This window comes from Ammospiza caudacuta, chromosome 3, assembly GCF_027887145.1.
Source record: "Ammospiza caudacuta isolate bAmmCau1 chromosome 3, bAmmCau1.pri, whole genome shotgun sequence".
Lineage (NCBI taxonomy): Eukaryota > Metazoa > Chordata > Aves > Passeriformes > Passerellidae > Ammospiza > Ammospiza caudacuta.
The window spans coordinates 77,539,196-77,556,391 of NC_080595.1; the positions used below are offsets into that span (position 1 = coordinate 77,539,196).

Consider the following 17,196-nt stretch of genomic DNA (forward strand, 5'->3'; position numbering starts at 1 on the left):
TGTGTGTGAAAGACCGCTGTGGTTTCATGCTGTATAAGAAACAGCTGAAACTGGGTATTGCTCAAACGTGGATTCCAGCACACTCTGCTCTGAGTTCCTCTGCAGTGAGGGAGTGTCTGTGTGTCTGATCATGAGTGGGCAAAGAGCTCATGCCAAGGGCTGTTTACTGAGACTGTCCTAGTGGGTGGCTGACCATGTGTGTGAGCAGTATGTGACAGCAGCAGGCACTGCCTGAAATTTGTCTGGGGTGTGTGTGCATGTGCTCTTGCTCAAAAAAGCCGCAGTGTCTTCTGAGAGAGAAAAACCATTATACTCCCCTGGAGCCCTGCCCTGTGGGTTTCTCCTGCTTCCAGGGTGGTGGTCCCTCTTCCCTGCCACTGTTTGCAGCCTTTGGGAATGTGATGGTCGTCTCTTCTACTGTGCGTTCATGGTAGAAGTAGCTGAAGAGAGTCAGTGCCTGCCTGATACTGTACAGCTGGGGGCTCCTCTAGTAAATCAAGGCTTCCTGTTCCCCTGATGGAGGTGATGGCAGAAAAGATGATCCTGCATGTGAAAAATGCCAGTCGCTTGTTTTTAGAACTTTAGAAGTTTAATAGTAATAAAATGGTTATAAAAATAGTAATATAATTAGAGTAATAAAAATTTGAACAATTGGGATTAGGACGAGACAATAAAAACAAAGTTATGGACAGTCTGGCTACCTCTTTCTGGGCAAAATAAGCCCGAAAAAGGACACTTGTTAACTGAGGATTAACCCTTAAAAGCAATAGCCTGTTGCATATTCATACGCCTCATCCATGATGCATAAATTCCATTCAAATACAGGATTCAGTCTGGTCAGTGTCAACTTCTTCCTCTTAATCCTGACGGCGTCTTCATGGCTAAGCGAGGCAGGAAGAAGTTCGTTTCTTCTGATAAGTGAGCAATAAATTCTTTTTCTCTGAAAGATTTTGGTGTCCTGTGGCTATCTCGGTGCGAGTCCTTTCTTTAAAAAAGTATCTAACATAGCATAGTTTCTAGTTTAACATTATGTTATAACTTAAAACTGTATTTAACACACTACTTAAGAAAATTAACACAACATAACTTTCTAACATAGCACATATAATATTTATTTTAAAATTTGCGAAAAGCCAATAATAAAATACGTATTTTTCACACTGCAGTACAACGAGATACAGATTTGGCAAAAGCATCTTCTAAAGCTCTGTGCTGGATATGAGGGTGCCTTTGAGCCTTAAGCCGTGCTTTCCCAAAAGCTCAGTGCAACTTCCTGCAGGAACTGGCCAAAATGTCCTCGGCCACATTTGGCAACAGAGCGGGCAGCTCCTCGTGCCTCGGTGGTCACATTAGGAGCCTTTCCCCACTTCTTTGCAAATACTGTCCTGGAGACCGAAATGCTAAATTAGCCTGGAAGGAGGAACGGTGTGTCAGCTCCCCCTGCGCCCAGGTTTGAGCCCTGCTCGGCCCGGCCGCCCGTTCCCAACGTCTCTCTCCCCGGGGCTGAGCGCCCGTCGGGGCGGGGGAGCGAGGGCTCCCGGCCCGCCCTGCGGAGGAGGGAGCGGCCGATGCCCCCTCGCTGTCCGCTCCCCCTTCCCGCTCCCGGCAGGTTAAAAGGCGGCGCGGCGGGCGCGGGGCCGGCGGCAGCAGCAGCACCATGGGACGGGCGCTCGGCATCCTGCGCTGCTGCCTGGCGCTGGCGCTGGCGCTGCCGCCGCTGCCCGCGGCCCCGCGGGGCCCCGCGCTCCGCCCGCGCCGGCAGCCGCGCCCCGGCGGCCGCTCCGCAGGTACCGCACCGGGACCGGCCCGGCCCGCGCTCCCGCTGCCGCTCCCGCTGCTGCCCCGCGCGGCTCTTCCCTACCTGAACCCCGCGTAGCTGTTCCCTACCTGCGCTCATTGCTCGAAACATCTTTATTTCAGACTCGTGCAAGGACCAGGTTACTGAAAAGGTTTTTTTCCTTTTCAATCTAAAAAAGGGAAGTTTTCTGCCTACAAATACTGCACTGGCTCCACTGGCTCACTGGCTCTTTTTTCTTTCTTATCTTTCTTTTTATGTGGTTTTATTTTTTTTTTTGGACAAACCTTGCTTGTCTTTTTTTTGTCTTTTTTTTTTTTTTTTTTTTTTTCTTCATGTCTTAAGCTATGCATGTATGCGCTAACATTTCTTCATGTTTTTTCAGCTTCCCAAAGGCGAAACTGAGTGAAACTGTTACAGGATGAATATAGAATTATATAGAATATAGCTGGGTGGGATCCTAGATTTGTCTGATCTATTACTCCACCCAAAGGCAAAATAAACTATGCTGCTGTGCTTCCTGAGGAAATTTGTGCAATTTCATTTTTTCCCTCTCTTTTCACTTGAATTAGAGAAAAAAAGTTTCCAGTGCGTTGGGGGCGGGGGGGGGAAGTGCTGTTTTCACCTCTACTTTTAAGATACTTGTGAAGATGTTTTTAAATTTCAGCTGGAATGGAATAATAAAAGTCAACTTGATAGTAGTCAGGAGAGGTGTGTCGGGTTCCCAAAACAGCCCTCAAGGTGTGAATTCAAACTGAACACCTCATATTATGCTATTTAATGCACTGGTGAGCCAGGATGTCTCTTTTATAGAAATACTCTTGTTTTGGGTTTTCCATTTTTCAGCTGCAAATCCAGCCTTGATGATATAAATTAAGTACAAGGTACTGTCTGTGTCAGGATGTGGTATATCAGGACAGGGAGGGGGCATTTCAGTTGCCTGCTGTCACTGTCTTGATTGGTTTTTGTCTTCTAGAAGTGATGTTTGTCTCTGATCTAAGCTATGGCTTTTCTGCTTCTGTCTAGATTTATATGGCAGTGAGGAATTTTGGAAATGTGTGTATAAATGTTTATTTTTACATATAAAATTACTTCATGAGTAATTTCATTTTTCTTTCTCTGCTCTACAAGCCATAAACAATAACAATTTCCAAAGAAGCCTTTTTACAACATCATTTGTGTCTTTATCCTTGTTGGCCTTTATTTGTTCTTGTTGTGTATTTTGGATTGTGATTTACAAACAAGGAATAATTCCTGATTAGCAGTTTATATTGTTACTATCCAAAAATATATAACGATCCATTGCCTATATGATCTAGTCAGATGTTTTGCCATTTTATTTCTTTTTCTTATAAAAACTGGAATTCAAGCATTATGAAAATAAACAGTAAATACATTTATATATAATCGTTTCATCTCTTTGTTGGCTGTTACATGAAAACCACCACCCTTTGTTTCAAGGACAGTTAGACATTTTGAGCGCTCAAATGTGCACCTATCTATTAATGCTTAGAAAAACCCAGTTATTAATTACTTGTCAAAATTAATATTTATGGCCCTCTAATATGTTGCTCACTATAATGTGAAGCCTCTTCATAAAGAATCAACCAGCTTTATGTGGCAGGAGTAGTTTGCCATGACAGCACTCGCTGCCCTTGGGTGAAGCTCCTGTCCCGTGTGGGAGGTGACTGAAGCATTTTCCTTCTCTCTTGGCAGACACTGCCTGTAAGAACCGGCCTCTCGACCTCCTCTTCATCGTAGACAGCTCCCGCAGCGTGCGACCCGAGGAGTTTGAGAAAGTGAAACTCTTCCTGTCAGAAATGATCGATACCCTGGATGTTGGTGAAAGAACGACGCGCGTGGCCGTCGTGAACTACGCCAGCACCGTCAGGGTGGAGTTTCCCCTCCGGACCCACTTTGACAGAGCCTCTCTGAAGGAGGCTGTGTCCCGCATTGCGCCCTTGTCTGCTGGCACCATGACCGGCCTTGCCATCCGAACTGCCATGGAAGAAGTCTTCACAGAGGAAATGGGCGCCCGGCCAGCAACCTTCAGCATCCCCAGGGTGGTCATTGTGGTGACGGACGGGCGGCCGCAGGACCAGGTCCAAGGTGTGGCGGCGAGCGCGCGGACGGCCGGCATCGAGATCTACGCGGTCGGGGTGGGCCGGGCGGACGTGCAGTCCCTGAGGATGATGGCCAGCGAGCCCCTGGATGAACACGTCTTCTATGTGGAGACCTATGGCGTGATCGAAAAGCTGACATCCAGATTCAGGCAGACTTTCTGTGGTAAGGGGAGCAGTCCGAGAGGGCAGTGTAACTTGGCTCCTTTGGACTGCTGCTGTGGTTGCACTCCTTAAGAAAGACGTTTTTCAGAAGTGTTATGTATCACATCTAAATATTTCCTTTACCATCCATTGGGCAAACAAGCCAACCCGCTTTTTCAGTGGAGGCCAAGTAACAGCCTGTCATTTTGAATAGTGACCTCAGTGTAGGTAACAGACCTGACTCGAGTGAACCTCCTTGAGCAGTTGGCCAGATTTAGAGAGAAAGAGAAATTGCAGCAATCTGGACAAGGTTTAATTGTATATATTTACTGAATTACTGAAGGTACACCAGAGCTGTGCAGGCTGCTTGTTTCTTTTTCCATCTCACTGGGAAGCAAGGAGGGTGGGAGTGTGGAGCTGAAGGGATTCCCTGTAGGTTCAGAGTGGGACAATCGGTGTGGCAGGTAAGCCACCACACTGGCTTGAGCAATCTGGTGCAGGATAAAGTGCCCAGATGCAGCAGCAGATCATCTCAGGACAGGCTTTCACTCCTTAGGCACTGCTGGGCTTTTCCAGTGTGCCAGGCTCACATCTCCCTCTGTTTCTCTGCAACTTGATTTAGACAAGGAACTGTGGGATGGGAATAATTAGCTTTGCTTTTTCAGCGCTTATCTTCAAAAAATGCTGTATTTGGTTTAGGCTAGAACTCCACTGACAATGCTAGGCCAGAGTGGGCTGTTACTGTCATTAACAAGGAAAAAAGGTCATCTGGAGTATTTAGAGCTGCCTATAGATAGCTGTGACACAGCCCTACTCACAAAAATCAAATGACAACTTTCTGACAATTAAAAAACTTGTGCAAAATAGATTTTCCTAGTGAATTTCTAAGAAATTTACTTTAAAATAAGTCTCCAGCGGATCATGGGTAAAATAGGTATAAATGACATTGTAAAAGAATGAAAATAACAGCCACTTCCTTGGGAACATGGTTGGCAGTGTGTTACTTTTGTTATTTCAGAGCCTTACTAAAAATTACCACCACATCTTTGGAGTATGTTTAAAGTGAATAAACCTCTTTCTCTAGGTATGAAGTAAACGTGTAAGACCATCTGCAGACAGGACACTTTGCCAATAATTAGCATAGGAAATGCCTTGAGGTTTGGCTTGACAGCACGCTCACCAGATCCTCACAAGTGCTCACCTGGCTGGACAGGTACGTGTGCTGTGAACACAGCACTCGTGTCCACTCATGTTCTCACCAAAGCAGGCCCTTTCATAGCAGCAAAGAAAAATCTCTTGTTCTTAGGAATAAACTGTTTATTGTGCTGAAGCATAGAAATTAGGCCCCTGCAAGGCTGGAGGGTAAATCAGAGAGCTCACACATGTACACTTCCAGTGGAACTCTGAGTTGCCTGCATGCAGTTTGCCAGAATCTGGGATTCATGAAAATAACAGGTTGAAGGAAAACAGTCTTTAAAAAGACTCCTATAAACCAAATGAATCTAAGAGGGTCTTCTAAGACAGTGTGGTAAACTGGGTCTCTTTACAGCTCCAGACTGCTTTTGGTCAGAAATCTGGACTCACCAGTGGCAATTTGGATTTTCTTTCGCTTTGACCAAGGCAATTAATTTATTTGCAGGGTGAACTATAAACAGGGAAAGTAATGTTCAGGGGGAAAATAGTTGGCTAACACCAAGTTCTTGATGCACTGAGAGCATTATTCAGCATGAAGCCATCCCAGAGATGGAAAAGTCTTAGCCTTGAGTAGCTGTCCAAGTCAGTGGACGTTTGACTTTCCTACCACAAAAATCTGACTATTTGAGTCTGAGCTTCTCACTTATGCTTGAAAAGATCACCCAGAGATTTTGTTAATGTAAAATGTAAACACAAGACAATTCTATCAGCCTTTTTTAGAATAATTCTAAATCTTCCTTGTTTTAGAAAATGGGAATGTTGCCATTTTGTTGCCACAAAATTGCCTTATTTTCAGAAACACCTGAGAAGGTTTAAGCACTCTTACTTCTGATTTTTTATCTCACCGGTATTGCTTTGGAGATTGATTTTACCAGTAGTCCATATGCACAATAATACTAATTAATGACTACAAATCTAAGTAAAAATCTCAGGTAAAACCTTCCCCTTCCCCTTCCCCTTCCCCTTCCCCTTCCCCTTCCCCTTCCCCTTCCCCTTCCCCTTCCCCTTCCCCTTCCCCTTCCCCTTCCCCTTCCCATGACAGAAAGGAACTGCATACAAAGAGCTGGAAGAGCTTTTCATGGCTGAGTTCTCCTTTCCCGTGTAATGTTACTGAATACTTAATATCTCTCCTTTTGAACCATCTCATTTTCAGTTCATCTTTTCTCCTGCCACCTCAGGTAATGAGTTATTTCCGTGCCGCTTATGGCCTCTCTCTCCTGGCTATGGAGTGCTGCAAAGGAGGTCTGTAACTTGTTCTGACAGGAACACTGCACTGACATTCACTACCAGTAATCCAGCAAACAGTGCAAGATGTCCGTGTGTAAGCAGGAATGAGTAATGCCTGTTGCTCTCCTCCGGGGTGGCTGAAGCAGCTCTCTGTCACTGCCCTTTGCAGCTGTGAGTGTGTGTGCCCTGGGGAGCCACGGCTGCCAGCAGCTCTGTGTGAGTGCTGGGGCATCCCACCTCTGTGACTGCTATGAGGGATACACCCTGAATCCAGATAAGAGAACCTGCTCAGGTATTATTCCTTTGGATAATGAGTTCAACTAGGAAAAAAACCCCACTGTTCATGGATTTGAGATGCTACTTGTTTGCTTCTGTTGAAACAACAAACATCTATATATTTTCCAATAAGAATTCTAGAAATGAATAATAACTAAAACTCAGCTGCAAGTAATGGTGAGATGTAGTTTGATTCTATCACTGTCCTTTTTATTGTGCCTACGGATCCATTCATTAGGGCCAGATGCTGAAACAAAGTCCTCAGATGTAGACACCATAGATATTTTCTCCTACTTGTTCTAATTCCTTCAATTACTATTGCCATTTCTGAGCTGATTCCAAATCAAAATATATTTAAAAATAGGAGTGTGCACTCCATCCCAAACTGCTTGTTATTAACAATAGGTTGTTTCTCTAACATTCTTACCAAGCTGTGGACCCATGTGCACCTGGGAGGCACGAATGTGACCAGATCTGTGTGAGTAACAACAGCTCCTATGTCTGTGACTGCTATGAAGGCTACACCTTGAATCCAGACAAGAAGACTTGCTCAGGTAATAATTAAAGGCTACTTGAATACATGAAACTCTTGGAGATATGGACATGTTTTCTGTGAGTTACCCTAAAATGAGAACTCAGCTGTCATCTTTTCCTTGTTTCTAATTGTCACCCTGGTGTTTTAAGATTTTCTAAGCCTTCTGATGTTGACATTCTTGTAGTGAACTTTCTCACATACCTTCTGTAAATAACTCATTGTTTTGCATTCCTTTATAGAAGAAGAGAGAGTTAATAGACTGTTAGTTTAACCGGTGTCATTGGAGAGATGTCACTGTCACCCTCCAATCCGCTGTCACTTTTGTAAAACTATAAATATTAAAGTCAGAAAATAAACTTCTCTTTTTTCCTTCACCTTGAAAGCGGTAGTGTGCTTATGTTCTTTCGTATCCTATAGCAACACCAATAACAGTAACATTGCATTTTTCTTTAAATTTGTTGATTAGAAAATGCAGTTTGGCACTTATCTACCATTTTATTTGTTTAGTCTTCACAGAATTCCATAAACACTGTTTAGCGGCTTAGTCTGACACAGGGCAGCTTATTGCTCATCTCATGGGGGTTTTTAGCTTCATCCTTACTGGGGATGTACAAGACTCTTGGGATTGCTGATGCAAGACAGAACTGCATGAGATGTGGTGTAGTCATGTCTTGCAGTATCTGCCTCCTTCATTAAATAATTAATAACTGAATTCACTTGTCTGCAGCATAATATAATAATGCAGTAGGACACTGGTTAAATTGTAAGGAAATTAAAATTTAAAATGTTGAGCATTTAAAATAGTATGTGGGAGGGATTAACAGGTTTCTTTCCTAAACCATGGCTCACCACAGCCATGGACATGTGTGCACCTGGGAGGCATGACTGTGCCCAAGTCTGTCTGAGGAATGATGGATCCTACAGATGTGGCTGCTATGAGGGATACACTCTGAATCCAGACAAGAAGACTTGCTCAGGTAAGATCTGATTAAGGAAAAATTATGTTCCACTAAAAGCAAGCGGCTTTTAAAAATCTGGCTAATTGATGTTATTTTTTCTTATAAAATAACAGAGTTTTTGTACAACTCCTCAAAACTCAGGGCAACTTTGTTTTTCCATATGTACAGTAGTAATATGAGATCCTTGGCTCTTCTGCAGTAGTGTGAAGCCTGTATTTGGTTAAATTAAAATGCCATTTGACATTTCCTTGAGGACTTCACAGTATTTTCACACCCATGGAGAATGAATTGCCATATCCAGTATGTGATGTGGACCATTTCTGTCAGAAAATCTTCAGTAAAGCAGTACAAGGCAATGAGATGAGGGAGAACATGGACTGTGCTGGAAGAATGATTGTTGTCTGTATCATCCTGAGTATGATTGCTCTTTCTGGTGGATGTGTTTGGACCTTAAAAAATATTCCAGCTTTAAAGCTGTAGAAGATGGAGGAAAGTGTTCCTTCTCAGTGCTGAGATGTAAGAGCATAGATGTAGCTGGTACTCAGGGATGTACACATAAGTATATATTATCTACAAATTGTTATCTATTCTATATTATCTTGATTAGGGTTTGATCATCACTCTGAATTTCTTTGGATGTCTCATGATTTATTTAGGCAAAATCCTTTTTTTCCCCCACTTCCACTATAATCCCTTTCCTCACTATATTTTGTGTGACAAACTGTTGAATTTAGGCTTCCAGTTCCAGGAAGCTCCTGGGCAAATCTCTCAAGGTAAGTCACAGGTCTCAAATCTCAAAGAGGTGAAGCCAGAGGGTCTCAGTATTTCTTCCTGCCTAGCTTAGGAGCTGATTTTGTAAATATGGTGCTTAGGATTAGCTCTTAGCTGGCATTACAGAGAGGCAATAAACATATGATGGAATGCAAATTCAGTTAGGCCTCCCCTTTGGGAGTCTAATCCCAAACCTCATTTCATAGCACTGATTCTCCTTCTGCTTACTCAAACTTTAAATTATGTTCTTCACATGCTTGCTTTTTTCCCTTTTGAATCTCATTTTGCAGTATCCTGCTAATGATTTCCCAACCATTCAGGTCTTTGTCTCAATTATATCACAAAGATGTGCAAAACATGATGCAAAAATAGTCTAGGTCTGGGAGAGGGTCTTTTTTTCCTTTTCTTTTACCTTTTCCTTTTTTTCTTCTTTTCATTTGGTTCCTTTCCCTTCTCCTTTCTTTCTCTTTTTCTCACTCTCTTTTCTCTCTCTCTTCCTCTCTTCCTTTCTTTCTCCACTCTATTTTTTCTTGTGCCTTGCTGGGCTCTCTTACTGCAAAGATATCCAAATATAGGAACTCTTTCTCAGCTTGGCCTTTCAGAATTGACGTGTTAAATTTGGCAGAAAACAGCAGCCTCACACAGAAAGTGCCCACTTTGTAACTGGCAGTGGGTGTCACATCTTTTTTAGCAGCCACATATACTTTTCTGTTTATGATCTTTTCACTCCATAAAACAGTGTCTTCTCCAACTCAATTAGAGTTGAAATAACGCCAAATAGTCTCTTAAAATCAAGATATTTGTTCTCTGAAATTCTGTTGGATAATTGTTTTGTAGCTTCTTCACTTTCAGTTCCATTCCTTTTGCCATCTGTTACAGCTGCAAAAAAGTGTTGCCAGCATTCCAAAATTTCCTACTAATTTTGTGATGTTGATAGTCAGATAAAAACACGCTCTGTGCACCCTGCTCTGGTTAGCAGCACGCTGACATGCAGTAAAAACATCCTCATGTGAATGCAAATGAAGATGCATTTGCTAATGGGAATCACTATGACCAGCTCTAAAATCTGGAAATGGATTGATATTCTCTAAAGTTTGGATATGGGTTGATATCGTCTAAAGTTTGGATATGGGTTGATATTCTCTAAAGTTTGGAGCTTTCACCTGCACTCAGTTGTCAAAAAACAGTTCTGTGTCCTCTGCCTCGCCCACTTGAGCAAATGTCAGAGACACAAAGAACTTTATATATAATAATGTTAATAATACTCCCCATGCAGTCTTTGTCAACTTATAAATAAGGCCTTCCCTAATTTATGTAATATTCAGCAAACCCAGAACTGACAAATTGTTGAGAAGAGCTGGGGTTAGTCACACACTTTGCAGTTCTGTGGAATGTGTGTATCACCATGCAAGACACTTTGAGGTGATGTCCTCCCCTCCAGCTGAATTTCATCTTGCTGTTCCTTTCTTTAGCTTCTCAGTGACTTTGTGTCACTGTAAAAATACAACAATTTCAGAAGTGTTTCTTTCCTTCCCAGTCTGCTTACTGTAAAGTTATTGTGTACTGGAAACCTTTCCTAGCGTGCCTTTGGAGCTGATGTGGCACCTCACATCTGGTGGGGTTACACAGCTGGCTCAGAGGGAGCAAGCTCTGAGGTATCCCTTGTATGAATTAATGTATTAATCCCCAGTGAGACAATTGCTGCTCCAAGGTGAGACCAGTTACACATCTCAGCTGTCCCTGATAAGATTCATAGAGGAGAGGCTCCCATCATGGAAAAGCATTGCCATTGGGGAGCATTAAAAATGTTATCTTGGTTTTGGTGTGTGTGCACCAGGAACCTATGGCTGGTACCAGGTCTGTGTGAGTGATCACAGACCTGTGACTGCTATGAAGACTTTATCTTAAATTCAGATGACAAAACATGCTCAGGTAATAACTTAATGTTTGGATTTTTTTCCCTGAATATGTTTATTTATTGAAGCACCTCTTTTTAATGTGTTAAACATTTTTAATCTGTTTGAGAAATGGTCTATCAACTCACAAGCTCTCAGGATGTATAATCCCTTTTCATTATTTTATACCTCTTTCCAAAATATGTTGAGCTAGTTTGGTCCTTCTTCTTTAGTTATAGCAGTTACTGTATTTAAAACTAGTTTAATGTTGTTTCTTATCTGTCATCATACCTTGAAGGACTCACTGTATTTAAAAATACAATCTGTCATAACCTGCATTCCTGAAAGGGGAATAACTGGGGGTGTTGGCAAAGCAGGGTTCTGGGGCACCTGCCTCTGGGATGTGAGTCTCCATTGCCTACCAGCATTTGGAGAATGGCTGGGGGTCCCCAGGGGAGCAATGCTCAGGTCAGAACTGCTGCAATGCTAAACCTTGCATTCTTGGTGTCTCCTCTGAGCTCAGTGGGGCAAGGATGAACTCACCAACTGTTTTCAGATGGGCAGTACTGGGATCAAGTGTTGGCAGAACCTCTCCAGTTTGATGTAGAATGCAAAGTTAAGTTGGGTAGGAAGGGACCTCAGGAGCTGCCTAGCTGAACCCCTGGTTCGGAGTGGCAATAACTTGCCATCACATCAAGTGGCTGAAGATGCTGTGTAAGAGCAGAGTTATAAAATTGGTTGATATAGACAAACACCATCTGCAAAAATAGTTTTTTGTTGGTCTGGACATGACCACAAAGGCAGTGTAAAAACACAGCTTAGCATGCTTTGTGTGTCTTGTTGGGCATCCCAGTGGCAACAGGAATGCCCCAAATTTTGAATATCAAATACTGGAACACTTTCAATTTCACAGTAGGACTGTAGAAGAATTCAGAATATCTTTGGACAATTGCCAGAGCTGGTTGGAAAAATAATTTTGTTAAAAGAGACAAAATCCAAGGAGGATCTGTATCTATCATTGGAGAATTTAAATGCAGACATAAAATGTTAACTGGCAGCTGGTTGGAAACCAACCATGTTGGTGTGATGTTCTGAACTGGCCTTCCTCCAGCTGACTCTTGAACAGCTCTTCTTTGTACTTTGACCATAAAGCCAGTGGAATGTTCCAAAGAGGGGAGCTGAACAAATACAGCCTCAGTGGAATCAAGGAGACACCAATTTCAACATTGGCTTTAAGACAAATGAGTTTCTGCACTGTCAGATCTGCAACCTCATAGATTTTGCAGTTTCCTTTTAAAAGGGGAGTATTAATGGCATGATTAACAAAAAAAAACCAAAACCAAAAACCAAAAACCAAACCAAACCAAAAACACACACACAAAAAAAAGGAGCCAAAACAGTCCAGGAAAAAAGAGAAATGTGCTTTTGTATAATTTACTGTTTGTATAATTTACTTTACTTTTACAAATGCTCACACACATTGTTTGACATTAATCAGCTATGCATTTATATATCAAGAGAAAACAAAATTTATTAATATGCTATTGCTGCCTTTGCAAGTAATGTAAAAAAAATACCAAGAGATGGGTATTTTATACACATAATACTACTTGGTAAGTTATTGAAAATGTATTTGTAGGCTCTCTTTTAAGAAGGCTTTGCTTTTGGAAGCTTATGATTCCAGTCTCAGATATGGATGGTGAACTCACTACAGTACCTGTGCTGCAGTAGCTGTTGATACATTTGTTCTCAGCCTCCAGCAAAGTGGTGCAGCCTTAACTTATTTACTTTATGGAGTAGGTGAGGTTAAATTGCCTTTCATGCAGCCAAGATCTCACAGCCATCTACTGATGCTTGACATTATTATACTACAGTGAAATTGTCATCATTGCTGGTTTTTTCTGTGAATTATGGAGAAAAAGGAATTGTTGAGGACAGCTGAAGCTGGTCCCCTGTAAGTCTGGAAGACTGAGTTCAAGACTTAGGAACAGATTTAAGGAAGCACTCTGGAGTATAGCAATGATCACTTTTCCTTTCTGAAGAGACTGGTAACTCCTGTCATACTAACTGGCTCCTCCAGTTAGATTGCTGTGTCTTTCTGCTAGATGATAAATTCACTTGGGCCTATTTGAATGATGCCATTCCCTCCATCTATATTCATGTGACATTTGAATGGATTTGTGTCCATACTCCCTATGCATGTCGCCAATGTCAGAAACCAAGAGTACTTGTGGGGTAACACAATTAAAGTTGAAGGGGGGGCTGGTTGGTCTCTGCAGCCAGGCCTTTTTTATATTTTTATTTTTTCTCAGTAATGGTCTAATTTAAAGAGTGTAGAGGATCCAGGTAGGCAGGTGAGGAACATCCTGCTCTGCTTCCTTCTTGGTTCGAGTTGAGCTCTCTCTTCCCTGTCCTGGAGTCATTCACACCAGCCCCTGTTCACTGCTGCCCCTCCTTCCCACCTGGCCTGGCTTGCAGTGCTTGCTGTAGTCTCACAGCATGGGTTTGATCCTTCCACAGGATCAAGCATTTTCTTGGGATTTAAATGTTCTAATGTAGTTTAAATGTTCACATGTAGTAATTACAGTAAATGCTGTTTTCTCTCTTAGGAGCCATAACAAGCAGTCTTGTAACTGCTGAAGAATCCTGTAAGTGTGAAGCCATAGCTGCCCTCCAGGACTCAGTGACCTCACGCCTCGAAGCTCTGTCCACAAAATATATCCTTTTTCTGACATGATCACCTTCATTCAGCACTTTCCTGGTATTTTTGAGGTAGCTTCCCTATTAACTAGGGAAGAAATATCCAGGGAAGAAAGTATTTTCAGGATGATTTCAGAAATATTATGGAAAAAAAAGATAGGTTGTTGCAAACACCACTATGTTTTCACATTTCATTGAAGAGCAACATGACACATAAAATAAATGCATATGCCCACACCCCCTAGATTATATCTGCTATGTTGAACATCAAGAACTGTTTATCAAGCTCATAATTCTTCTGGCTGGCTTTTACTGTTACATCAGACACTCAGTTTTGAGTCCTCCTATTATGTCCCAAAACTTTAGGGACAACTTCACAGGCAGTGTGACAACAGTCCCATTAGCTGTGGTATTCCTCAGCATCCCATCTCCATAGGTAGGCACTGTCCCAAGTGATTTTCCAGCACCTTCTTTTCCCTGAAAACGTGTGAGCTTGTTAGTATGCAGGCATGCAGGAGCATGAGGGGGCTGCAAGGCAGGGTGCTGGAGGCTCTGGGCAGGCTGGGTGCCCGTGGAGGACCCAAGGTCCCGGCTGGGGTGGGATTTGCCGGCCGCGTTTGCTGCAGTGCCGTGGCTGCAGCCGGGAAGGGAAACGTGGTCAGCCCCTGGATCAGACATTCCACAAACATGTGGGAGAGAAAAAAACCCCAACCAATAAACAAATAGAAAGTGGTGATCTCTGTGGTACCACAGCAAGCCTGAATGCTGAAATAAATGCCCTCAGATGACATGGCAGGAACTAATAACTGGAAGCTGAAGTTGGACAAGCTGTGGTACGTCATAAGGCATGATTTTTAGAAGTGAGAGTGGTTGATCACTGCTACAATTTACCAAGGAACGTCACAGATTTTCTTCACTGAAAATTTTTGAGACGGAATGCTTTTTTCTGTCAAAGGTGCTCTTATTCAAATAGGAATTGATTTAAAGGAGCATTATGTCTGTGGTTATCATCCCAATCTCTGAGGCTTCAGAGTCAAGGAAGAGTGGATTAGAAAGGAATCAAGGAAGAGTCTATTTAAGATTAAAAAAAAAGGAGAGCAAAGTAGTGATATATATATCACTTATACATCATTTAGATAGATACATGAATTTTTCAGTTTGACAAAGTTTCTGAAAGTCAAATAAACACTTCTGCCAAGGACACAAAACTTTCCCAGTTTTTTAATAAATTCAAAGTTATTTTTATGAGGTCTAATTGCACATCCCTCTTCATGCAGTGTGCTTGGAGTTCAGTTTATCTGCCTGGGAAAAGCAAAGGGAAGAACTCAGATTTTCCTGGATTATAATGTATAATTCTAGGGAATGTAATTAGTTAAATCTGAACACCAAGACATTTAAACCTGTAATGTCATCTCAGTAGTAGTATGTCCTTCAGAGATCAATCTTTCTGCCCCAAGAGCTCATGTTGAACAAGAAAATGTTCTGGGTTTAAGTTAGGAATAGACTTTATACAAAGAACTGAGGCTTTCTTTCAAAGTTTTTCTTTGATGGGCCATTTCTATCCCCAGCATCCTTTCAAGACAATCTGGAAAACATAGCAGAGACCATCACATTGTGCTCCTTGTCCCTGGGTATCACCTGATCCGACACATTATAAGAAATTAGGGTTGTTGAGATTATTTGGGAAGATGCCAAATCTTGACAGAGCTCTAATATGTTTGGAAATCTCTGTTTCAAGCATGTATTGACCTCATCCAGAAACCAGACTGTTTTTTGAAAATGCAGCAATATGAAAGACTGTAAATAAAACAATCCTTATAGTCATCTATGTTATTGCCCTTAACACCTGACCACTAGATGAAGTGTCTGAGAAGCTGCAGGCATATCAAGACAGACAGCAGATTGTCTGAGCTATCATTTTGCTTTATTTTAAAATAATCTTTCAGAATCAAGCCTTTTTATTGTTTTCAGGAAGCTTTATTTCATTGCACAGCTTACAAAACAGCAGTGGTTTATGATTATTGACAAACATGGAGAAGACTTCAGGAAGACAAGAGTCTTGAAAATACAGTGACACTAAGGATCTTCATGTACAGTCACTTTATAGCCATGAAGCTACTCATCCCTGCTGTGCTTCAGTTTCTACTGCAGATACTGCTTTTCTGTAGTAACGGCATTTTTTATTCTCTTACTTCAAAGTAAATGCAGAAAAAAAAAGAATGGATACAGTATATCACATTATATAAAATTTTGAAGTGGCAAGGCAGAATGAAAAAATGTGCCTATGTCTTCTGTCAATTAAATGGGGAAGTTGGGATTGTGTAACTTATTGTAATAAAATATAATATGATATGCATGTTGATGTTGGAAGTTATTTTGTATTCAACCTAAAGGACAGGTGTGATGAAATAAAGGGTTTAAAAAACCCAAGGAAACAAATCTTTAAGGATGAAGGAGGCATACATGGAAGAAATAAACAGAATACTACCCCAAATCAAATGTTTTGAAAAAGAAGTATTTGCTTTTAAAATCTAAATGTTACTGTAAATACAGATAAAATATTGAACAGTAATTTCAAGTATTAATAATGTTTAAAATGTAGAAGAACAAAAAACATCCTAGAATTTAGTATTTTTATCCTGCAAGATTTACTTATGTTCTTAGTTGTTCCTGTTGTCATTACAGACTTTACTGACACTTGTGTCAATCAGGCTTTTGGGATAAAACACACAAGCTAACAATTAAAAAAAATTGTTAAAGGAATCCAAATATACACACTTGGCATTTATAATCCAAATTTTATAGAAATTATATTTAAATTAGGAGTCAAAATGATGTGTTTTTTTAATGGAAAAATCCCATATATTTTCTAGACCCTTGCAATATAATTGCACAAAGTATTCTATGTGGTAACTGGTTTGCCAAGGATGTATGAAACAACATCTGTACTTGTTTCACACCCTGCACACACCACATTCAAGCACATTCAGTTATGTTCACTGCACATGGGAGTGTGACTTCAGGTATGCCTGCACAGTAATGTGAAGCTGGAATATAACACAAAACAGCACAAGTGAACATGGGACACAGCTTCAGCTGTAAGGGCTAAAAATGAGACTATAAAACCTCCAAGAATGCTGGATTTGGCTGTGCTTGGTGTTTTGTGGTGTGTCCCTGTACTGATATTAATTTGCTGTAGTACAATTAAAGTTAGCATGGCACATCCTGGCTATACTACACTTATTTCTTCAAAGTGCTGTGCATGCATTTTTTTTTTTTTTATTTCTTCAAGTCATGGAGTTTTATATCCAGCACTTTACTTTGCTTACTTTCATGTCTTCTGCTTAGGCATGAGTATTATACAGGCATTTATAGGGCCAGAAGTATGCCTTGGCCTCTGTAATTGGTAAGAATAAGCAAATTGTAAATCTAATGCAAGACTTTACAAGTTCTAGGCAATGGGGAGGGGATGACATCAGTCCTATTTACACTAAGGCCAGTTTTCAGATGAGATGTAAAATTTTATAGGATAGTGGAATATTGTCCTGGAGGCCAGATGTATCTTGCAAGCTGTCAGCTG

At 41.4% G+C, this 17,196-nt stretch overlaps 1 protein-coding gene across 1 annotated transcript; it reads left to right on the forward strand.

Moving 5' to 3' along the window:
• The first annotated feature begins 1,657 nt into the window (after window positions 1–1,657).
• MATN3 (matrilin 3) lies at window positions 1,658–15,914 on the forward strand. The gene is given in 9 exon segments (XM_058802688.1): window positions 1,658–1,787; window positions 3,512–4,081; window positions 6,650–6,772; window positions 7,188–7,310; window positions 8,146–8,274; window positions 10,844–10,891; window positions 10,894–10,953; window positions 13,526–13,633; window positions 15,471–15,914. Coding segments are annotated over 9 exon segments (1,347 nt in total). The 3' UTR covers window positions 15,527–15,914.
• Window positions 15,915–17,196: the final 1,282 nt, after the last annotated feature.